Genomic DNA, 24,761 nt, shown 5'->3' with positions numbered 1-24,761 from the left:
TTATTTTTATTTAAATTGATGTTGTTATTATTATTATTATTATTATTATTATTATTTGTTATTTTTGAGGATTATAATAATATTAATAATGGTATCTATGATTTTTTTGGTCACTACAGTTATGCCTAATTTAATATTTAAAATGGTAATAGTAATAAAACATATTTATATAAAATATTAATTTTACTATTGAAAATTAATAGTCATTATACTTATTATTATTTATATAAAATATGATTATAATAGTATTACTTATTCATTAAATAGTAGTAGTAGTAGTAGTAATAATAATCAATATATAAGTAATTTTAAATTCATATTTTAAATAAATAAATAAATACATACATACATACATACATACATACATACATACATACTATTATTTATATAAAATATTATGAATTTTATTATTGATATTATTGAAAATTATCACCTTTTTATTATTATTATTATATATTATTTTTATTTATATAAAATATTATTTTATTATTAAATATGACTTTGATATGATTAAATATGACTATTATTTTTGTTTTTGTTACAGGCCCCCTGACTGGAAAATGTGTTTCATTTTTGATTGACAGATGTTGCTGTCCAATAGTTCAGTTCATGTTCTCTGTGACTTTGAACTTCAGTTGCTCTCTGCTGTCTGTCAGTGTGTTTGTGTGTGTGTGTGTGTGTGTGGGGTGTAGAGTGGTTGTAATGATGACCCGTGTGTGTTGTTCTGTCTGGTTGATGGTCTAGATTCAGGTGCATTATCCTGATTAGTTAAACCTTCATTATGTGTGTGTGCTCTTCCTCATTGATTAGAGTGTCCTGTATCTGATGGAGTCTGTATGTGTTTAGTGTGTTTAAGGTCCTGCCGGGGTGTGAATACTTTCACTTAAGTTCAAGTCAGTCAAAAGTTGAACATGTTCTCTCTGTCTCTCTTTCTCTCTCAGGGTGAAGAGTACTGGGTTCAGGTGTACCGGCTGGAACACGGTGATGGAGGAATTCTGGACCTGGATGATGTTCTGTGTGATGTGGCTGATGACAAAGACAGAGTGAGACATGCATTCTCTGTCAAACGCACACACACACACACACACACTGCTCACATTCTCTTCTAAAACAAGCAGCGCTCCTGTGTGTGTGTTGGTTTAGTAGTATGTATTTTAGTTACAGGTATCAGATGACTCTTGTCTCCCAATAACCATGACCTAATTTAAGAATGGACTCACAAACACATCCACACACTGCTCTAAACTCCAATAATTATTTCAATTGAGGCATCGCTAGACCTGAATTGATTCTTTCGACTGAGGCGTGGCATCACTAGGTTGTTTGAAAGATTCCACAAATTTCCAATCTGCGTCATTCAGAAAATTCTACACATTTCTCTCCTTTTGTGTGTTTGTTTTGCAAAAATTGAGTCAACTTGCTAATGCCTTCAGCTTCACCTACAGGAGTAAAGAACTCTCAGTTCCATTTAACAGATTACCATAAGGATTCCTTAGAATTCCACAGACTCCCAAAACAAAACAAAGGAAAATATGTAGATTCTGTGTGGAACTTGGTATTGTTAATCTGAGGCATTAGATGTAAAAATGCATGATATATCGGTACAATATTGTTTCTCAGCCTGATATAGTTTTTTAAAAATATATCACATCACACTGTTGATATTGGATATTTAGTTTTGCATGATTAATTACCCTATTTTTACATTTAGATTAATTTAAAGGTAATCCTGAAAAATGCTAATAATTTAATAACACTGTTGTGTAATTCCTTAGCAAAAAGCTAAATAAAAATATATATTAATGTTGTGATGCCTAAATTCACTCATAATATTTAAATAAATTGATTTTAGTTTTTGACAAAATAATGTAGAATATTACTTTAGGTTATTATTTGATGATTATTATTATTATTATTATTATTATTTTATTAATAATAGTCTATGATGTTCTGGATGTTTCCTACATTCCTATGGCTTGGGTCCCTCAATAAAAAATAAAATAAAAAAAAACTATATATATATATATATATATATATATATATATATATATATATATATATATATTTATATATAATATTATTACTATTATTATATTATTTTAAAATATAGAAAAATGTAAGACAATTAATTGTTTTAAGTATTATTTATTAATATTTAATATTTGTTTAGAAATTATTATAATTTATTATATAAATTAATTACTATAATTTATTAATAATTTATTATTATTATTATCAGTTGAAAAAATATTGTGCTACTTAATATTTTTGTTTTTGATAAATAAAAAAGTTTATTTGAAATAGACATTTTTGTAACATTGTAAATGTCTTTTGATCACTTTATGAGTCCTTGCTGAATAGTGGCTCATTACATTGGTATCAGACAGAACTTTAATATTTGTGCATCTCTAATTAGTAGTACTGTATATTAAAAGTCTTTAAATTGATCTGTTGCAAACATTTAATAAACACAATGAATGAATGGTTCAGACAGCAAGGAGGGATTTTGTTTTCTGGCTTTGTGTTTAGGTGAATGTCTGCCCCCCTCTGGCCAAACACAGGCGGTGCGCTGTCTTTCCCACATTTCAACATGTTGCTGACCCAGAACAGATGATATCGGCTTACCGAGACCACAGACACTTTGCTAGAATGTAGTTGTGTGTTTGATGTGGTGGGTGTGTCTGGGCGTGTGTGCGTTATTTTAGTTCTCTATGTGAAATAAAAGACACTTCACATCTGTGCCTGAAGGAGCGTGTGAGATCATACCACCAGAGTTATGCTCACACATTTAGAGCTGATAGTGTCTAGTTTTACCATAAAAAGGCCATCCTTTCTGTCAGCCAGTGATTACGTCACATCCTGGTATCTCACACAGATTGACTGAATGACTCACACTGCACCTGCGGTCACAGGAAACACTGTCCACAAACAGGAAGTGCTACAATACCGCTTTAATGTGGCTTAGTGTGACTCATTCAACCTGCAATCTCACAAAAGAACAGAAACTCACATGTATGTGCAGAAATGTGGACTGGCTAATAAAAAAAAAATTGTATAATGGTCTGTGGTAAACCAATGTCCATTCTCAGGCTGAAAGCACGGATACACACTTAGAGCGGGGTTTTTATCATTTTGTATTCTTAATTTATTTCTTATTTATTTTTTTATATTTGTCCATTCATTTTAGTTTTGTTTTCTGTAGCTTTTTCTCTATGACTATAAGTTTTAGCTTTTTGTTTTGCTTTTTTGTTTTTCTTATTCAATATTTTAGTTTTGGGATTTTAGATTTTATTTTAGTAAGTTGATTACATTAGTTATCCACAACTTAAAGTAAAATTAGTGTGGTCATTTTTATGCCATTTAAATTTTAGATTTTTCCATTTTTTTGTATTATAGCATAAAACAAGCTCTGTGATCAACAAAAGTGATACTTGCACGTTTTGTCCATCAAGATAATTGTCGCAGATGAACAGAACTTTCATGAATTTTGAAGCCTAAATGCAGTCGCCAGAAGTAAAAAGCTAAAGGTAGTCTATAAACTAACTAAATGTTTTGGCTTACAAATTGACGTCATACCTGCACCGCTCTATTACACTACTGTTCAAAGGTTTGGGGTCAGAAAGGGTACCAAGTAGTTTGTTTTCTCTTCATTTCTTCTTCTTTTTTTATAACTAATACTTTTATTCAGCAAGTATGCATAAATTGATCAAAAGACATGTACAATGTTACAAAAATGTCTATTTCAAATAAACATAAGCAAAACACATTAATCTTGTCCAACTGATAATAATCATGAATTATGAATTATTAATAAATTATTGAAATTAATTAATATAATTAATTTTGTATATATATTATTCATTACTTATTCATAAATAGTACATTTTTAAAAATATATTAAAATATATATATACTTTTTTTTAAAATACTAAAATATATTAAAAAGGGTGGTATAATGCCCTTTTCACAAGATGTAAAATAAGTCTCTGATGTCCCCAGAGTCTGTATGTGAAGTTTTAGCTCAAAATACCACACATATATTTTTATATAGCATGTTAAATTTGTCACTTTTTGAGAGTGAACAAAAACACACTGTTTTTGTGTCTGTCCCTTTAAATGCAAATGAGCTGCTGCTCCCAGCACAGGGGGCGAAGCTTCAACAGCTCGTGTCCTTTTACCTCACACAGACATGCACTGAAAATTTCTAAAACTTTTAGCCTTTTATGTTCAAACCAGAGTCAGACAATGATGGAGAGACTCAAGAAGAAGTGACAACATGTAGATTGCAACAGGACATTTCTGAATGGTTAGTTGAAGAATTTATGCATGATATCTATAAATCGCGTTCCCGGGGGCGGGGTTTATGTAAATGTTAGGGTTGGTGATGTCACTAATCGTGTATGGAATGTCGTGTTGTCCCTACCAGCCGTTTGTTGTAGTCCTTAAAAAACGATTTCTTTAAAAGCAAATATCTTCCTTTGCTTTGAACTTTGAGCGTTGTAACTTTGCAGATGTTGTTTATGCTTAAACAGCAACATTACACACTAACTAAAGTTAAATCATAATCAACCACCCCTTTAAAATATATATATATATATATATATATAATTTTATTTTAATAATATTTCACAATATTACTGTTTTTATTGTATTATTGATCATCAATGGAGCCTTGGTGAGCATAAGAGACTTATTTTAAAAAGAACCCTAAAACAATTCTTACAGACCACAATTTTACTTGACTAGATTGATAAGCAATTTTATCACATCAGCCTCGTATTGAATTTTTTCAGTTTTATGCCTATATTCTTTTAAAGTATTTTTTTTTTATTTAACATTTATTTTGGTGCAATGCCTTGCCCCATACATTTCATTTGTAAGTGCATTATTGTAAACACATTTTGTTTAGGTTTTTTTTTTTTTTTTTTTTTTTTTAAACTGAATAAGTTCTATTTTCTTATATATTATGAAATTAATTTCTGTGTGAATCAAACTTTTTAGGCCACAACAAAAAGAAAAACACTGACTAGGTCTGCTAGAGGACAGTAGAGGGCACCAACGATTCAGCTGTGATTGCCTAGACATGCATCTCTCCCTCTCTCTCTCTCTCTCTCTCTCTCTCTCTCTCTCTCTCTCTCTCTCTCTCTCCCCCTCCCCCCCCCCCCACACTTTTTCTTTAATCAACATTGCTTGTTTTAAAACAATGCTACTACTCATGTTTGGCCCTCTGTCAGGTATTAAGCAACACAAAAGCTCTTTTATGCCCCCTTCTGTGATAACGTCCTCTCTCTTCTCCTGGACGGGAAGCGGTCGCCGGTTATAAACAGGACGTTAAAGCATCTTAACATCATGCTGCTTCTGGTCAGACGGTGTATGTGTGAACGTCTTGTTTGTGTGGATGTTTTCCTCAATGCTTAAGGAAGTGTGTGAGTGGTGGCGTCTTAACAGGAAGTGTCCTTGAATTGGTGCTGCTGGGTGTGTTGCATTCACTTCTGACCACATGATCTGTTACGTGTGTATGATCATGCAGAGTGTGACTGAGATTTACCCTGCCAACAATGACCAGTGAATCATTTCATATATGTTATAATTTAAAGGTTTAGTTCATAAACCTCATGAGTCACGATTTATGCACCCTCATGTCGTTCCAAACTCGTAAGACTTTCGTTCGTCTATGAAACACAAATGAAGATATTTTAATCTAAGAGATTTCTGTCTATCCATTGGCAGCTACGCATCTGACACTTTGACGCTTCAAAAAGTTCATAGAGATCGTAAAACTAATCCATATGAATTGAGTGGTTTAGTCCAAATTTTCTAAAGAGACTTGATCGCTTTATGATGAACAGATTGAATTTAGGCTTTTATTCACATATAAACATTCATCAACTCAGTCAAATCAGTTGTGGTAAACAGAAGCTCAAGCATGTTCCCTTGACGTGTGAGAACCAATGAGGTTCATTCTTGTTACGCAGCGCGTTTGAGCTTCAGCAAGAACCAATGAGGTTTTTTCTGTCGTGTTCAGTAAGTACGGTTGAGCTTGTTTATGTGCGCTGATCAATGACAGAAATTTCACAGGTTACATTTAAAATATTTTCATTTATCTTTCGAAGATGAATGAAAGTCTTTCTTTGGAGCGACATGAGGGTGAGTAACTGATGACAACTTATTAATATTTTGGGTGAACGAACCCTTTAAGTTCAGTGAGCTGGTGTGGCCGTCTCAAACACAAACCTGTTTCCATTAGCAACAGGCCTCATGAGGGATTGAAGCAATGAGCCACGAGAGACTGTGTGTTTACAGTGACAGTGGGTTTACACGGGTTAAAAGATGTGGCTTGGCACTATGCGAAAAAAAACTGTTGCCAAAATGCAATCTAGGGTCTTTATGTTAATCTACCCGAGGCAACCTTTCGTTTAAAAGCATAATTAGAATGGAAACGCCACTTTTAAGTTTGACCTTATTTTCGTTTTCGGTCAAATTGCCTTTTGAATGGGAGTGCTAGGGGCACTTCTATGATAGCATCAAAAATCGCTATTTTTAAAACACTAAGGAGGCTCGACACAACATGAAACTTTGCTTGAAGTATCACCAGGGGCTCTACACATGAACTCGAGCATTGAGAACATTGCTTGTGTACACAGAGTTTACTAAAGAGAAAGATTTTGAACCACTCACTGTAGCTGTGTCCGCCGGCATTTTGACAGTCAAAAATAGTCAATCTCCGAATGCAACGTAACAGGGAGGAGAGTAAAGATGGAAAGCTACTAAAGCTTAGTTCCATATACATTCACGGATAATTTGTTGTTTTGTCGTTAGTGAAAATCAATATTGACCTTGTATTTGAAAAAGGATCCTCATATAAGAAACAATACTAAAATTCAGAGTCAGTTCATTCACATTCGGAGATTGACTATTTTTGACTGTCAAAATGCGGGCGGACACAGCTACAGTGAGTTGTTCAAAATCTTTCTCTTTAGTAAACTCTGTGTACACAAGCAATGTTCTCAATGCTCGAGTTCATATGTAGAGTCCCTGGTGATACTTCAAGCAAAGTTTCATGTTGTGTCGAGCCTCCTTAGTGTTTTAAAAATAGCGATTTTGATGCTATCATAGTCGTGCCCCTAGCACTCCCATTCAAAAGGCAATTTGACCGAAAACGAAAATACGGTCAAACTTAAAAGTGGCATTTCCATTCTAATTATGCTTTTAAACGAAAGTTTGCCTCGGGTAGATTAACATAAAGACCCTAGATTGCATTTTGGCATCAGTTATCCTTTAAGGATCCCATGAAATGAATAAAAAGCTATTTTGTGGCTTTTAGTCTTTGGGGCCATCTAAATGCCAACACACTCTTAAATGTTGATGAAATGGCATGCATTTTGTTGATAAGCATTTAAAATTTCTCTTTTAGGAAAATGGACAAAGAATATTAATGGCTAATCTTGTGCACTTAATAAAAGGATTTTGCATTACTACATTAATCTTAATCTGAAGGGGTACAAGACACTTCTGTGTTTGTGTGTGTGTGTGTTGGTGTGTGTGTGTGTGTGTGTTCCTGATAAACCCTACATTGTGGGGATCAAATGATCTCCGCAAAGATAGTAAAACCAGTCATTTCTGTCCTTGTGGGAAACATTTTTGATCCCCATGAGGAAATCGGCTTATAAATCATACTTTGATGCTTTCTGAAAATGTCAAAATGCAGAAAAGTTTTCTGTGATGGGTAGTTTTAGGGGTAGGGGATAAAATATACAGTTTGTACAGTATAAAAATCATTATGGAAAGTCCCCATAAAACATGTCCAGTCTGTCCGTAACTGTCCAGCTGAAGATGAACTGTGGTCTCCTCTCCTTTGGTCAGGTTCAGACTCATATGGTCAGTTATGTGTAAACTAAGCTATAGGGCAGAGCGTGTGTTTGTGTGGGTCGGGGTGAGGTGGGTTCAACAGATTGGGAAGCTCAAAGATCACAACCTTTTAAAGAGAGGAAATTAATATCCACACAGGAAGTATACAAATGTTCTCCTGGGAACTTCCTGTCAGCACACTTGGCTCACACAAACCTCTCTTGACCTCCAGTGTGTGTGGAAGATGTTTAAGATGCGATTTGGGTCAGCGAGTTCTTGTTTTTACTAGAGCCATTGTGAAACACATGGAGGGATTTCTCAACGCCGCTGTTTTTATCCAGCTGTAATGCTATTCTGTGTGTGTGTGTGTCTGTGTGTGTGTGAGAGAGAGTCTGTGTATATCAGCAATGCATGAGGTGTCATGTTTGTTTAGGTAACCAGTAAAGAATTACTCAACCCTATGAATAACAGCACTGCAGTGTTATTTGTAATGTTAAAGTTCGTTGAGGTCTAGATTATTTGAAGCAGCAAGAAACAAACAAACATACACACACACACACACACACACTGCAGCTAAAGACATTCTTCACATCTTCATATATCTTTCCCCTTCATCTCTATTGTTTTTCCATCTCTCTTTTTCTTCTCTGCACTGCCCTTTTGTTTCTACAGTGGGGAAAATATCATGTGTGTGCGAAAATCTGTAATCCATTTGTATTTAAATAAAGTAAATTATGTTTTTTTCCCCCACAGTTTTATAGTTTGTCTGTAATATTTATAATTGACTGTATGAGAGAGAGAGAGAGAGAGAGAGAGAGAGAGAGCAGCTTTAGTGTTTAAGCCTCAAACGTGCTGAGAGCAGATCTGTCTCATGGGAACGTGTGTCACAGGTAAATAGGTTTATGTGGGCCGTTTCATTGTGTGTGTGTGTGTGTGTGTGTGTGTGTGTGTGTGTGTGTGTGTGTGTGTGTGTGTGTGTGTGTGTGTGTGTGTGTGTGTGTGTGTGTGTGTGTGTGTGTGTGTGTGTGTGTGTGTGTGTGTGTGTGTGTGTGTGTGTGTGTGTGTGTTTGAACCTCTGGCTGCACTCAGAAGATCTGCTGTGAAACACTGGAAGCCTCACTGACTGCTGGTCATATAAAGCTAACAATGCAAAGCTATAAACATACATATATGTAATGTAATGTATATACGCGCTCAAGTAGTTCCCTTGAGTGTATTTCCAGAAGCGTCATGTTTGAGATAATCCAGACCAGAAAATAATATACAAAACATACATTAACATTCATTTTCTGACAGACATTAGCAATCATCTTAAAGAAATGCAGAAACGCATGCACGCACATTTTAGTGCTTGATTTCCCACATCCAAGATTGGATTGCAAAACATACTCACTAAAATCCTCAAAGGGGGACCATCCCTGTGGATTCTGGGTAATGTGCCCTTCAGCAGCACTCCTGTGATTGGTCCGGACCTCTATCAGTCAGTCCAAGCCTCAAATTCACTGGGTGTGTCCAACCATTTCAACCCACCAACTGAACCAGTGCTGCAAGCATTATCATTCATGTTGACACACACACACACATAATTGAGACCAGATGTTCACTTTGTAGCTGAGATGTTTCCTTCTGTCCCAAATACTCGAGTGTCTTGAGGGACACGGAGATGAGTGTCCTGCTCTAAATGAGGACACCACACACATGCTGAAGCTCTCTTCAGACTTCTTAAAGCTGCATGACTCCCAGTGGTCAGGAATAATCAAGTTTTTATAAGCTCTATATTGTCAAAAGCTGGCGATCGTGATTTTTGTTGTCTTTTACGATTGCTGGCACTGGTCAGGTTGTATGATATGATGCCATTGAGATTTCGGGTAAAGCAAGCGGCAATTGTCTTTCATATTAAACTTCACATTTGCATCTCAGTTAATGACAAGTGCTCGTATTGGTTCTTACTGACAACATCATAAAAACAGTCTCATTGATAAACATGTACGGGATCGTTTGTATCACTCAGGGCTCAGAAATGTTTTTTTTTTTTGTGCTGTTCAGAAGTTTCTTTCGCTCACGAAGACTGCATTTATTTGATCAAAGATACAGTTATAACAATAATATTGTAAAATATTATTACAATTTGAACTGCTTTCTAATTTAATATATTTTTATGTAATTTATTCCTGTGATGCAATGCTGAATTTTCAGCATAATTACTCGTCTTCAGTCACATGATAATTTCAAGTTGTATAAATTAACATTAGTTAATACATTATTAACAAACATGAATAAGATTAATAAAATATTTAATTTAGATTAAATTTTTTCCGTTATTAGTTCATGATACCAGATGCTTTAACTGATATTAACAAATTGAACCTTACTGTAAAGTGTTACTTTTTTTTTTTTTTTTCTGCAAATAGAAACTTTATAACAATCTAAAAACTATATAGCTATAACACACTTTTGTTGGAAAAATATGGTATTTCACATGTCATTTTTGCAATTTTAGCAAAACCTCATTTATGTTAGTGACAAATATGCAGTAGACATCACAGAAAACGAAATATTTAAGTTTGCAAGGAATAAAAATGGATGTAAACCATCAATGATATATGATTTTTAGTGGCAACGCAGCACTGATCTGAAACAGCATGAAGTGACTGGCCTGAAAAACGTCTCTCACTGAGTTTGGGGCAGAGGACCATCCTTATTGTTAAGCCTTTTTACTTTTAACCCTCTTAAATGTAAACGCATCATTCTCACTCTTTCCATCTCTGTGTTTCTCTTTGCAGTTGGTTGCGTTGTTTGACGAACAAGAGCCTCATGTCGGAGGTGACGGCACCAGCGCGAGTTCCACGGGCACACAGTCGCCTGAGATCTTCTCTGGAGAGCCGTCCACCTCCACCCCACTATCTGCCTTCCAGCCGTACCTGCCTCATAGCGAGATAGAGGTCACCACATCCACGCTTCGAACCAGTAAGAGACCAAGACAATCTGATAGTATGGTCTAGGTCTTTGATATGTGCCACTGCTGTGGAAGTTTTGGCTTTTTTGTGTCACTCATTGGTCTCTCCTTTCTCACAGACATGCCTTTGCATGTTCGTCGCAGTAGCGACCCGGCGATGTTGAACCTGACAGCGATGTCTTTCTCTGAGCCGAGCGCACAACCCGAAGAACCTTCCAGAAAAAACCCCACACGTTGGTCCACCACCGCTGGCTTCCTGAAACCACGTTTCTCCACCGGCACCAACAGCCTGGAAAGGAAGGTATGAAGCGGCTGTGGAGAACATGATTGACTTAAGGCCTGTTCACACCAAGAACGATATCATCCTGTTTATTTTAGGCACGCACTGCAGTAATGCTGTCTTCCGCTTTAAATGCTCAAGCTCTTTAAAGCAGGATGGATTCTGATTGGCTGTAAAAAAAAAAATCTCATTCATCAGCTGGAAAAAATGTTTTTGTGAAAGTGATTCCAAATGATCTCTGCCATTATCTTTATAGTTGTGTTGTGGACTGTGCTATTCTTTTACGATTCGAGCGATTTCTTAAAACTATATATTCATTGTTATAGTTATCGTCCTTGGTGTGAACAGGCCTTTTAAAGGGATACTTTACCCAAAAATTACAGTTCTGACATCATTTTTTCACCCTCAAGTCATTAAAAACCGATAAGACATTCTTGTTCGAAAGAAGATATTTTGAAATACGCTTCAGTGTTGTTTTTTTGTCCATACATTGAAAGTCATTTGGACCCAGTGTTGTTTTGGACCCCATTTACTTTCATTGTATAGACCAAACAGTTAAACATTCTTCAAAATATCTTCTTTAATGTTCCACAGAAAAAAAAAGTCATACAGGTTTGGAATGACATGAGGGTAAATGAAGCCATAGTATTTTGTGTAAACTATCTCTTTAATGCCCATTTCTGATGCTTATTAATGTTCAAAGGTTGTCAAAGATATTTAGGCTGAATTTGCTCTCGGAGCCGATATGCGGTATTGCCGCTTTTGAGGCCATTGGGTTCCTGCTGGTGTCGTTTCTCAGATCATATCCGATAAATCTGTCATCTTTAGTGGCAGAGGTCACATCACCCTTTATGATACCTCTATGAATATTTACTGTCATTGCTGATGGGTTCACAACCCCACGTTTCACAAACAGTAAGAGCTCTATAAAACAAGCCATGTGACTGCAGAGAATGTTGTGCTGCTGTTTGTTAAATTTATTGTGTGCGTGTGTGAGTTCATTTAATACGTTTGCTGATGTGCCCATCATTTCTCTGTCTTCTCTCCTTTTAGCAGAGTAATGCTTATGTCAATGCTAGTCATAAAACTCTCCAGACAATGAGTTATGGATTTCACTCGCTCACACACACTCCCTCTCATCTCAGTTATTCCATTGCAGTATTAGGCATTGATTTACAGCCTTTTCTTGTTATCTGTCAGCGCAGTACCAAAAAAAAGATTTGGGCATACATGGCAGTTTACTATATGTATATATGTGTGTGTATAGTATATTAAATTGTAATCTGACCTTCCATCTATATTTGGATTATTATTATTACTTTACAACAGTTTACTGAGTAGAGAATCAACAGGGAGCTAAAAATATTATAATATTCTATATATCTTTCCTTCTCTGTCACTCTCTCTTCAGGGCCAAAGTGTTGACACATATCGTAGTCTTCCTCGTGATGCTGGGCAGTGGTCCAATCAGAAAGAGTTTCAGCGTGAGAAGGCCCGTTCCTCACTCAGCGCCAATCATCCCATGGTGGACTGCTGGCTGGAGCGACAAGAACAGGTTGGGACAATAATGATCCACATTCCCATATATCATGAAACGATTGAAAAAAATTTTTTTAAGTAGGGCTGAAAGATTTGGGAAGAAAATCTAATTGCAATTTTTCTGATAAAAATGTGATTTAAAATACGCTTCATTAAGCTCCAGGTTTCCTCTGCTTGTTTGTAAGGCTGCACAATTTTAACAAATAATTTAGATATTAGTATGACTATAAAATAACAACAATAACTCTTGAAACATGCATCTCATTAATTTATTTTATTATTTAATATCACTGCCTTTGCAATTTGATAATCACAGTATCATATCGCGATTTCGGTTTTATTTTGATTAATTGTGCAGCCTTAAAGGCACACTATGCAGTTTCTGTTTTTCTCAAACAGCGACCCCTAGAGTCGCTGTGGAGTACTTGTATTTAACGTTACTGTCGTAAATACCACTCACGCAGAACCATTTCTGCGCTCTTCCGACCGCGCTTTCTTCGTTTTCTTCATCGACTCTGCCATGATTCACGTCTGAAATGCATGCTAGTGTCTTCCATAGAGGCTGCTTCGTATGTCGCTGATGTATGTGACGTCATGCCGTAAAGCAAGTCGTGATTCTCCCGAGATTTGTCGGGGCGCCACCTCTCAAACTTGCATTGCTGGTTTTGCCAGCAGCGAAACAGCGATGTACATTCTACATTTTAAAACTTTGTCAAGTACACAAAAATGATTAATTGAGACTAGGCTATAAAAATTAATCCGTGAACTTCCACAAATATTTAACTTCAGACCGAAATCAGATGTCAGTGATTTAGTGTCTCCTATTGGGAGATCAGATACTTTGGTAGGCCAGTAATGGTTAGGTAATCAGTGGAAAGCATGATGGATCCTATTATTGTTAAACACCAGAGAAAATAACAATAAAATGTGTGAAAGTTCAGCATTTTCTGGCTGTGTGTGGTCCCTGCTGCTCTCCATATTCTTCAGAGAGATCCCAGTGTTAGGAAAGAACGGCTTAAACGTCCAAATTTTGAAAAGATTTTGCGGCACATTTTTAGCACAGATTGTTTCATGAATCTGTCACAATGCAATGCAGGCTTTGTAAACAGGCTCTTATTAAAGTATGGGGGGCTATATTCGACTTGACAACAAAACCACTGTTCTTCAGTTCACATGCGAAGGCAAAGCACACTGATTCTTGAGGCAGGAAAATGTTCAAAAAACTTTTATTTTAATTAGTAACATTTCCACTGGTAGTCAGAGATGATCACGAGAATCTTCTTAACAAAAGTGCACCATTACATTTGATTTTCTGTATCAAAATTCTTACATAATGCCACATACCTCAAAACTTGATATACACTACTGTTGAAAAAAATTAACTATTTTATTCTGAACAATGCATTAAATTGATCAGTGAAGACATTTATAATGTAGCAAAAGATTTCCATTTTTAAATAAAACTTTCTGAAAGTCCTGAAAAAAATTTATCACATCTTTCACAAAAATATTAAGCTTAATTAAATTTAATAAAAATATTAAACTGTTTTCAAATTTTGTAATAAAAAATGTTTCTTGAGCAGTATATTAAAATGATTTACGAATGATCATGTGACAAATAAATTACATTTTATAATATATTGAACAAAAATGTTAGTGAAAAAAAACCTGAAATATAAATAGTTCATCTTTTTAATAAAGAAACATGCAAAGATTTTCTACTGTTTAAAAGAAACATTTTTGTGAATGAGGTCTGAATAAAGCTGATAATGTTTGTCTATTTGTGTTATATTGTGTTTATTAGACACCGAGAATTGTGCAAGCTCTGAATCAGTTGCGCTGAGCACGTATAGAGAGAAGAGACACAAGGCTGGTGTATCAGAGAGAAGATCCAGCAAGAGAGGGTTTGTGTGGAGGAGGGGAGTGTGAGAGTGAGTGTGTGTCTGTAATTAATCATAAAGGTAAAACAGCGATTATAAATCACTCTCAGCTTTAGACTGCTAATGAGATAAGACTATATATAGATCTCTCTTTCTCCTCTTATCTCAGTTTCTCTCCAGTAGGTGCTGCTGTAGTTCAGTTGTATCACAGTAATTGTTTTTTTCTCTTTAGTATCTCCTTACATTCATGTTCACTTTGTCAGTCCACTGTGTTTAGTGTTTAGCAGACAGATAGATAGATAGATAGATAGATAGATAGATAGATAGATAGATAGATAGATAGATAGATAGATTGACTGATAAGCAGACTAATAAGCGGATGGATGGATGGATGGATGGATGGATGGATGGATGGATAGATGGATGGATAGATAGATAGATAGATAGATAGATAGATAGATAGATAGATAGAGATAGATAGATTGATTGATAGATAGATAGATAGATAGATAGATAGATAGATAGATAGATAGATAGATAGATAGATAGATAGATAGATAGATAGATAGATTGATTGATTGATTGACTGATAAGCAGACTAATAAGCGGATGGATGGATGGATGGATGGATGGATGGATGGATGGATGGATGGATGGATGGATGGATGGATGGATGGATAGATAAGCGGACGGACGGACGGATGAATGGATGGATAGATGGACTGATAAGCAGATGGATGGATGGATGGATAGATAGTCGGACTGATAAGCAGATGGATGGATGGATGGATGGATGGATGGATGGATAGATAGATAAGCGGACGGACGGACGGATGAATGGATGGATAGATGGACTGATAAGCAGATGGATGGATGGATGGATGGATAGATAGTCGGACTGATAAGCAGCTGGATGGATGGATGGATAGATAGATAGATAGATAGATAAATAGATAGATAGATAGATAGATAGATAGATGGATAGTCAGACGGATAAGCAGACGGACGGACGGACGGATAGATAGATAGATGGACGGACGGACGGACGGACGGACGGATAGATAGATAGATAGATAGATAAGCGGACGGACGGATAGATAGATAGATAGATAGATAGATAAGCGGACGGACGGACAGATGAATGGATGGATAGATGGACTGATAAGCGGATGGATGGATGGATGGATAGATAGTCGGACTGATAAGCAGCCAGACGGATGGATGGATAGATAGATAGATAGATAGATAGATAGATAGATAGATAGATAGATAGATAGATAGATAGATAGTCAGACGGATAAGCAGACGGACGGACGAATGGATGGATGGATGATGGATAGACTGATAATCAGAGAGACAGGCGGATGGATGGATTGATGGATGGATAGATAGACAGACTAATAAGCAGATGGATGGATGGATGGATGGATAGTCGGACTAATAAGCAGACGGATGGATGGATGGATGGATAGTCGGACTGATAAGCAGATGGATGGACAGACAGACAGGCGGACTGAAATGCAGACAGACGATAGACGGATGGATGGATGGATGGATAAATGGACAGATGGACTGATAAGCAGATAGATGAATGGATGGATGGATAGACAGATGGATGGATGGAAACAACTCCCTTTTGGTTGGAATGTTTTTCTGAAATTCTCACCCTCTTCCAGAGGTTGGTCTGTCTCTCACCGATTAATAATGAAAGACTAAACAGTTTCCTCTGTTACTTCTGCCTTTTTCTCATCATGCATAGCAACACCTCAGCAAATTAAAGTGAGGCTTGCCATCTCCAAAATAAGAGCAGGAGTAACACTCAACCATATACTTATAATTGACTGAATTACGAGGCCATTATCCTGTGAATGTGGATTTGTCCCATCGTGGTTTACCGTTGAATTTATGTATTATTGTGCAGCTTCAGTGAGGGGAAAAAACAGACTGTTCAGGCTCTGCTTTCTTATGATATTAGTCATTTCAGTTTAAGAAAATCCCAGAAAAATACTTGGCTACACAGTCACCGTGAAAAACAATCTCTGTTTGCGAGGGAAAGGTTTGGATCAGATCCGAGCAGGACAATGGCTTGGCAACCGAATCTGATCATTTCAAGCATGTTGGATGTTGTCAGAGCCGGTCTGATACAGTTATGCTGTCAAACACACACACTCTTTGTCATATCAGACAGCTGTTATATAAAACGGGATGGTTATGTCTGCCGTAGAGGGTGTATTGTGTATCAAAGCTATTTTCTCCACTTCCTTCTATTGTTTTTTTCTCTGTATTACACTTTTGAAAACCCTTGTTCCCGGAGGAAAAGAGTGATTGACCAACTGCCCTAGATAAACCACCAATGTAACAGTGAAGCAACATGAGGCGAACTAATCAGGGCTGCGTTTCCCGTTCAACGATGTGACTCATTCAACGTTCAACTAAGTTGGTTAATGATGTCACGGAGTGGTGGAGTTAAAACTTATATTAATTAATCCATTTGAGATCGAATTAATGGCAGATTTTTTGCTATAAATTTCGGACATGGCATCTGAGGACTAATACGCATTTATTTCCAGATTCAATCATAGGCTTCTTTTTACACACTAGAGCACGTATGCACATGCACTCTCTTCAGAAACGACGCTTTAAATCTTTGTCCTTTTCTTTTGTTTTTTTTCTCTCTATCCTTTTTGTTCACTGCCACCGCTCCCTTGAGCTGAATAATTCATGTAACTGTCTCAGGCCCAGTGTTGTGTTTGGACCTAGAGTTACATGTGTGTGTTGTTTTTCTTCTTTAATTACAGATTGTATGACAGTATAAGGTCCAAAATAGTTCGATTGTATGAAAACTATCTTCAAAGACATTGAAAGTGTGTATGTGAGAACATATAATTGGTGCCATGGCAGCAGAACATGGACCTGTTGGTTTACTGAAACTTTAATGAGAGTGTGTGTGTGTCACTGGTAGTCTGGCACTACTTGGATAATCAAGTGACCGTAGTGAGCATGGGCTCTCTCTCACCTGATCGTAGTGTATCAGGTGAAACATCTCATGTATGAACAGAGGATGAATTCCTTCAAACTGTTTCGAAAAAGAAGAACTTCAGAGCTTCCAGTAGAAGTCTTCACCCAGGTCATGTCATATATACGTGTTCTTTTGTTATTCACTGATGTCATGTCAAATGTCCTGCTGGATGGGGTTTTGTTGAGTGCAATGCATTGTGGGTAAAACAGTTTTGTTCTTGTTGCAGGATGAGGAGGAGAACGGCAGGATAGAGCCTGTAGGACGTGCAGATACATGTTTGGAACACATGGGAGTGAGATCGTTGGAGTAAGTGTCACACACACACATGCGTTCGCTGACTGACAGCAACAGTGATGTTATCTCTTATTTTATGTGAATCTCTCCTTCATGCTGTCAGTTTGATTTGCAGGTAATGAAACATTTCAGCTCTTGAGTTTTATTGTAAAAGATGACAGTTTTTTTTCTAAACACTGAGATCAGATTGAAATGTTTTGGATGAATCTCTTATAAACTGTCATCTATATTCTCAGTCGAGTCTTTCACAGTTCTGTGTGACACTTTCTAGATATGATGACATTGATGCCAAAATGAAAGAGTTTTGGTGTGAATCTTTAGAACCATTTCATACATAGTCTTTACTGGTAAGTTACCGTTAAGAGATCATACGTGAACAGGATCTTTTTAAAAATACTGGTAATCAGTTCTGGCTGCATTTCCCTGCATGATAAGTAGTAATATTACCAGTAAATTACTGGTATGACGCAGCGTGTGAACAAAGAACAGGATCAGTAGTATGACAAGGTCTGGTGATATCTTACCGTTAAAAAGACTCCGCCATTGCATTTGTGACCAGCACATTTGTGTGTTTCCCGGAAAAGTCGTTCAGGTAATTTTACGGTAATTTACCAGGATTGCTGTGTGAAAGGGGCTCTTGATAAAGATAATGACTCAAATGCTAGCTCACATTTTAGGACATATTTTGACATTTTTGAGGCATTTATGGTCTATATAGATGCATGAACATACAATGTCTACAATGTCAATGTCTATATCACAAAAGAGTGTAGTTTGTGTGACAGCTGAATCTCAGCAAATCAGAGCATTTGTTCTGTTTGCATGTTGTGACTCCGCCCCCATGGATCTTTATGTGGAACTGTATGCATATTTACTCTGAGTGTGACGGTTTCTTTTTTTTTTTTGTCTTGGTCTTTCAGTGATATCGTGAAATTGGTGGAAGTGTCTAATGACGGAGGTCCACTCGGCATCCACGTGGTGCCCTTCAGCGGACGAGACCGCAGGTAACTGTCACCAAAACCCAATGTTATATCAATAAAAGGGCCGTAAGTAAAAATAAAATAATAGTTTTTTGCTGATGAAACTCAACAACTCAACATAAAGCTTGTTCATGGAGGCCAGCACTCAATAAACCAGTAATATATTTGGTGTATGTTTGCCTGAACTGTTAAAATAGTTTGCATATGGAATATTATATTAATACATTTAATATTAATTTAACCCAACAAGAGCTCTGCTTTAGTTCACTTTAAAATCTTCCTTCTGCATCACCTAAATTCACCTTGTATGTGTTCTGAGTGATTCTTGTTTGATTTGAGGTGATTCTAAAGAGTCATTGAATCCTCTGCAGAGAGTCCATAAGAATCTGTCCAGACGAGATGGAGTATCTAAACAGCATCTGTATGTGAGCGGTCAAAAGGCAAACTAATCTAGCTAAAAGCCGCTTCGTATCTCTGTGATCTGCTTCTATCTTCAGGCGGCGAGCTAGCAACAGAACACGGAGTTAAAAAGATGAAGAGCGTTATTTATCTTGAGAAATTAGCTTTCGTTCAGAAGTGCTTTATGATGCTGCATTAGTTTCAAGTTCTTTCAATTCGATATCAATCAAATTAATGTTTCATTTCAAATGGATGACGCTTATGACTAAATGAATAATAAATCTCTGGCTCCCAGGCATAGATCAAGAGTGTGTGTGTGTGTGTGTGTGTGTGTGTGTGTGTTGCAGGACGTTGGGTCTGCTGGTGAAGCGATTGGAGCGTGGAGGAAAGGCTGATATCCAAGGTTTGTTTCAGGAGAATGACTGCATCGTTCGGATCAACAACGGAGACCTGCGGAATGTCCGCTTTGAGCAGTAAGACCTGAACTCTGATATGTGTACAGAGTGCTTGTTTGTCACTTTAACTCTTTCTCTTCAACTCTGTTGGCCTGCCGCTATTATTGATTAATCATCTGATTGTGGTCAGTCAAAACCACAGATGATTTTCTACTTACTACTTCATTCCTTCTTTCCCTCCATCCTTTCACCCCTCTATCCATGCATTCATCCATCTGTTCATTCATTCATCTTGCATCCATCGCTCCATCCATCCGTTCATTCATCTTTCCATTCATATATTTGTCTATCCATCCATCTATTTTTTTGTTCATTCATCCATCCATCTCTTTATTTGTTTATTCATTCATCTCTTTATTTGTTCATCCGTCCATTCATCATCCACCTCTTTATTTGTTCATCCATCTATCCATCCATCCATCCATCCATCCATCTATCTCTTTATTCATCATCCTCATGTTTATCCGTTCGTCTGTTCATCCATCATCAATCTATCCACCCATCCATCATCCATCCATCTGTCCATCCTCATCTGTTCATCCATCCATCACTCATCCATCCATCTATCTATCCATCCATCCATCTGTTCCTTTATTCATCCATCCATTTTTCCCTCTGTCCATCCGTCCGTCTATCCATCCATCCAACCATCCATACCCACCCATTTGTGTCTCCTTTTCTCTGATGTTAAAGGGATAGTTCACCCAAAAATAGAAATTCTGAAATTTCAGAAGAAAGAAATTCATACAGGTTTGGAACAACTTGAGGGTGAGTAAATGATGACAGAGTTTTCATTTAGGGTTAACTATCCCTTTAAATGAGCCTCCTATATTTTCTGTTTAGCTGTATGTCTGAATGGTGATGCATTAAAACCCATCCACTCACACATAAATGTACAATTGCACAAGTTTAATTTAATTCTAAGGTATTCCTTAACCTAAATGTTTGTGTTTTTGTATGTTCTCAGAGCTCAGAACATGTTTCGTCAGGCAATGCGTTCTCCCGTCATCCTGTTCCACGTGGTTCCATCCCCCATGAGATCCCAGTATGAGCAGATATCCCATAATGAGAACAACCCCAGAGCGAACATTGACCTTTCTGGACGTTTCAGCCCAGATTCCCTCGCCAATGATCTGGTCGACAATGCCGGACTGGATCACGCCGCTCACCGACTGGCACAGCACAGGCCACACCCACCCATTAACCATTTGGACACTAGCTCTCCCCCTCATCATTCTGTTGGTTCATCAGGGAAACCTCCATCAGGTCATGCCTCGTCTCCCCAAAGAGGCTTAAGCCCCGCCCCTACATCCGGCTTCACTAAGAAGGTTGGGCGGAAGCTCGGAATCCAGCTTAGAAAAGGTATCAGTAAAAACTTCAAGTTGGCTGTCACTTGATAAACAAAACTGTTATACTGGTATTTAATCAAATTGACTGCATAAATTAATATTTACTGAAAAGATACTCAAATTGAAGATGATTGATACAGTTTTTTATTATTGTTTGAGACAATTAAATCATTAAATAGGCATTACAATTTTTTATTTTACATTTTTAATATAATTAATTGTACTAAATTAACTTGGAAAATCCCAATGAATTATATACATTTTATATTTTATTGCAAGTTAGTTTTTATTTCATGTATTACTAAATTATGTTGTTTTAAAATATGGTTTATGCCCTGGATTCTTGAGCATATTTTTGCCATCCTGCAGAGTCTGCTCAACTGGGAGAATGTTGCTCTGTTATCTGCCAACAGCTCCTTCCTGTTTGTGTGTGTGTGTGTGTGTCCCTGCTGTAAAGGTGTGGGATGTGAAATGATTGACAACAGTTGGCACAAGTCTTGGCACCTGTGTGTGGACAGGTGGCCCAGCGGGTGCATGGGGTGGCAGCGGGGTTACGGAACAGCGGTGCAGGGATCGTTGCTAGGCAGCGCCTCGTGTCAGTGTGATGTGTTTCCATATGCCTGTCTGATTCTCTCAGTGTTTTATTGGACCCAAGTCACACACACCGGAAATCTTGCAGTGTTCTTTGTGTAAAGTGTGACTGAACTCTACCTGTGGGGGTCTCTCTCTCTCTCTCTCTCTCTCTCTCTCTCTCTCTCTCTCTCTCTCTCTCTCTCTCTCTCTCTCTCTCTCTCTCTCTCTCTCTCTCTCATGCTCAGATGGTGTTAGCTCAGCCGTCTCACACAGGCTCCAATTTCTGAACCTTGGAAGATATAGCCCTTGCTGTTGGGTCAATAGGTCACGATCTTGTGTTGCTATTCAGACCTCCTATAGTCCAGGTTGCTTCTGTTCCAGCCTTGTAGTCTCCATCAACAGGCTCTAGCTCAATTTTTTATATTAGCCGCAAGCTTCTGATGTTGCTCACACGCAGACAGACAGAAATCTGACACAGAAAGCAGACTCAAAAATGGGGTGGATAAAATCTAGAGAGCGAAATAAATGCATTTAAACTGCAGTATTTTCACATGTACTTTTATTTTCAGTATGGAACTGACTTAAACTGATTAAAAGAGTTTTCTAAACACATTTTTGTATATAATATTAAATAAATAAAAAATAGATATTGTTTTTGCACCAGAAATATTCTCAACTCTGTGTCAGCCTTTTTACTAATTTATTAGGGCTGCCCCCAACTAAAGATTTTTCTAGTAATTGGTCATTTAAGCCATTAGTCGACTAATCATTTATATTAATTTAATTACTTAAATATATAGGAGGAGGAGGGGGAGGGGGAGGGGGGGTACTAAACTATAATAAGCATTTAATATAGGCTTAATATATAGCCTAGTACATGCATAAAGCTGTCCGCAAAGCACTGGCAAAAGTAATGATTATGAATGTGTCTGAAAAAGTAGCAAGGAAGACATTTTTATTATTTATTAATAAGCTAGTATCGAGTCCGTGTTGGCTGCAAAGAATTTGTCATCTTCGCAGTTCAGTGGATGTGCCTTTAGAGAGAAATGCACCTTTCATACAGATTACGTAATCAGAGTGTATTTGTTTTTTATTTTAATTGTTTTGTTTAAAAGTAGACATTTCAAGCTTTCTATAGATATATTTCTCATGTCTGTGGGGCCAAGTAGCCTATTTACGCTGTTTCGGTTCATTTTTGTGACGCGCTCCAGTTCACGGAGACAGAGACGGCAGAAATGGATGGATGATGGATTTCCTGCCCGACATACTGTACTTACCACAAGGACCCGACGTAAACATCCTCACGGACTGCATGACTTTTTCTTTTTTTTGCGACTAAATTTTCTTTATTATTACAATCATTATTTTTTTATTTTTTTTATTTACTTTTAATTTTTTTTTTATTAATTAATTTACTTTTCATTTATTTTTCATTTATTTTATTTTTTTAAACATTTATTATTGTTATTATTTCCATTATTATTCTTATTTTTTATAATTGTTGTTGTTGCCTTACCAGAAAGTGACACCAAACCAGTAAGCTTGTGTTATACTGCATTGGTTCTGTGCACAACCATAAAAGCCATTTAATAGGACTTTAATTTTACAACCGCTTGTTTCTCTGAATGAAATGGATAGTTGTATATGTCCTTAGGTTTTGTTTGTCTTTCAACTGTGTTCTCTGTGTCTGACAGGGCCTGAGGGTCTCGGGTTCAGCATCACATCAAGAGACGTCCCTCTTGGAGGCTCCGCCCCTATTTACGTGAAGAACATTCTGCCGAGAGGCGCTGCCATACAGGACGGGCGACTGAAAGCAGGCGATAGATTGCTAGAGGTGAAGAATATATTAATAAAATTAGTTTTATAAATGAATAAAAAAGTCTGAATATAGAATGACTTATCAAATGATCAAATGATTTTGTGGTTGGCACAGGTCAATGGGGTGGATCTTAATGGGCGTTGTCAAGAGGAGGTGGTTTCTCTGTTGAGGGCGACTCCCATGGGTGGGACTGTGAGTCTTCTGGTACTGAGACAGGAAGACTCCTTTCTACCCAGAGAGATGGTGAGGATCTGTCTCTGTGTGTGTTTGAGTGACAGTTATGAGATGTGTGAAATCCTCCTGCTAATGTCTTCACAAAACTGTCCATCACTATCGCACAGCATCTCCGACATATAACTGAGGCTCACTGCACTTCTTTCACAAGTAGTGTGTTAGAGTCAAGGTTATTAAAATTTTGCAGTTTCAAATTTTCTTCACACACCATTTCTATTTGCATTTCAGTGAAAACTCTATAAAGAGGACTATTTATTTTTCTCGCTTATTTTATTTCTGTTGATTTTCAACCACTATTTGCAGTTTTAGCTTTTTCCTTTTTAGTGTTTAGTTTCATTTTACCACTGATTTGAAAACATCTACGTTGTTTTCCCTCTTAGTTTTAGAAGGGTCAATTCAGGTAAATTGGGTCACTTTTCACATTCATATTAAAGGCAAAAAGCCAATTTAACTGAATTCACCCTCTGATATTAACCCCAGTTTGAGTGATCTTCAGGACCCATCTTTGGTTGCAATGTGTGCATGTGTTTGTTTCTAAGCATTCATGGTTTTTCAGTTGCAGTTTTACCATAGTCCTCTCCTCCCTCGCTCTCTTTAGAACACAGAACCAGCGATGCAGAACACAAGAGAATGGGTAAGAACTGCGCACGCATTTTCACACACACACTTCTCTACATCTGTACATGGTGAGGTTTTTCACTTATGCAGGAACTGTTAACAGAGAGGTTCAGTGCAGTTGTCACTAAGGTACATACATGTGTCTCTGAGGATCTTTAACACTTCTGATTCAGTCCAGCGCACTTTCTTTAAGGGATAGTTCACCCAAAATGGTAAATTCATGTACTCACTCTCATGTTGTTCCAAAACTCATGACTTTATCCTTTCACACACAGTTTTTTTTTCGCCATTAGGGTTGGGTATCGTTTAAATTATAACGATTCCAATTCTTTTCATCAATTCTGATTCTTATCGTTTACTAATTTCGATTCCAAAAAGGTGACTAAATTATTTCATTTTCAAAAATGTATGGGTGATCTATCTCTTTACTCTGACTCACTTTCTCTCTATGTATCTCAATCTGTTTGTGTCTGTCTCTCTGGTTTATTAATAGACAGATCATGCTGTGATCTCCTCAG

General features: G+C 37.0%; 1 protein-coding gene across 2 annotated transcripts in view; it reads left to right on the top strand.

Annotated features, from left to right (window-relative positions):
• Nucleotides 1-24,761, top strand: part of pard3ab (par-3 family cell polarity regulator alpha, b) — a 76,670-nt gene that overhangs the window by 15,459 nt on the left and 36,450 nt on the right. For both annotated transcript variants that reach the window (XM_084119220.1, XM_084119219.1), the window contains exons 2-12: nt 942-1,043; nt 10,632-10,815; nt 10,924-11,105; nt 12,496-12,639; nt 17,749-17,828; nt 18,737-18,820; nt 19,543-19,668; nt 20,618-21,012; nt 23,267-23,406; nt 23,506-23,634; nt 24,224-24,259. In XM_084119220.1, coding sequence (XP_083975346.1) covers nt 942-1,043; nt 10,632-10,815; nt 10,924-11,105; nt 12,496-12,639; nt 17,749-17,828; nt 18,737-18,820; nt 19,543-19,668; nt 20,618-21,012; nt 23,267-23,406; nt 23,506-23,634; nt 24,224-24,259 — 1,602 coding nt within the window. The remainder of the gene's footprint in view (nt 1-941; nt 1,044-10,631; nt 10,816-10,923; nt 11,106-12,495; nt 12,640-17,748; nt 17,829-18,736; nt 18,821-19,542; nt 19,669-20,617; nt 21,013-23,266; nt 23,407-23,505; nt 23,635-24,223; nt 24,260-24,761) is intronic.

Source organism: Abramis brama (assembly GCF_963993115.1).
Source record: "Abramis brama genome assembly, chromosome: 7".
Lineage (NCBI taxonomy): Eukaryota > Metazoa > Chordata > Actinopteri > Cypriniformes > Leuciscidae > Abramis > Abramis brama.
Note: the sequence above shows the minus strand (reverse complement) of the source record. Positions and strands in the feature narration are given on the sequence as shown.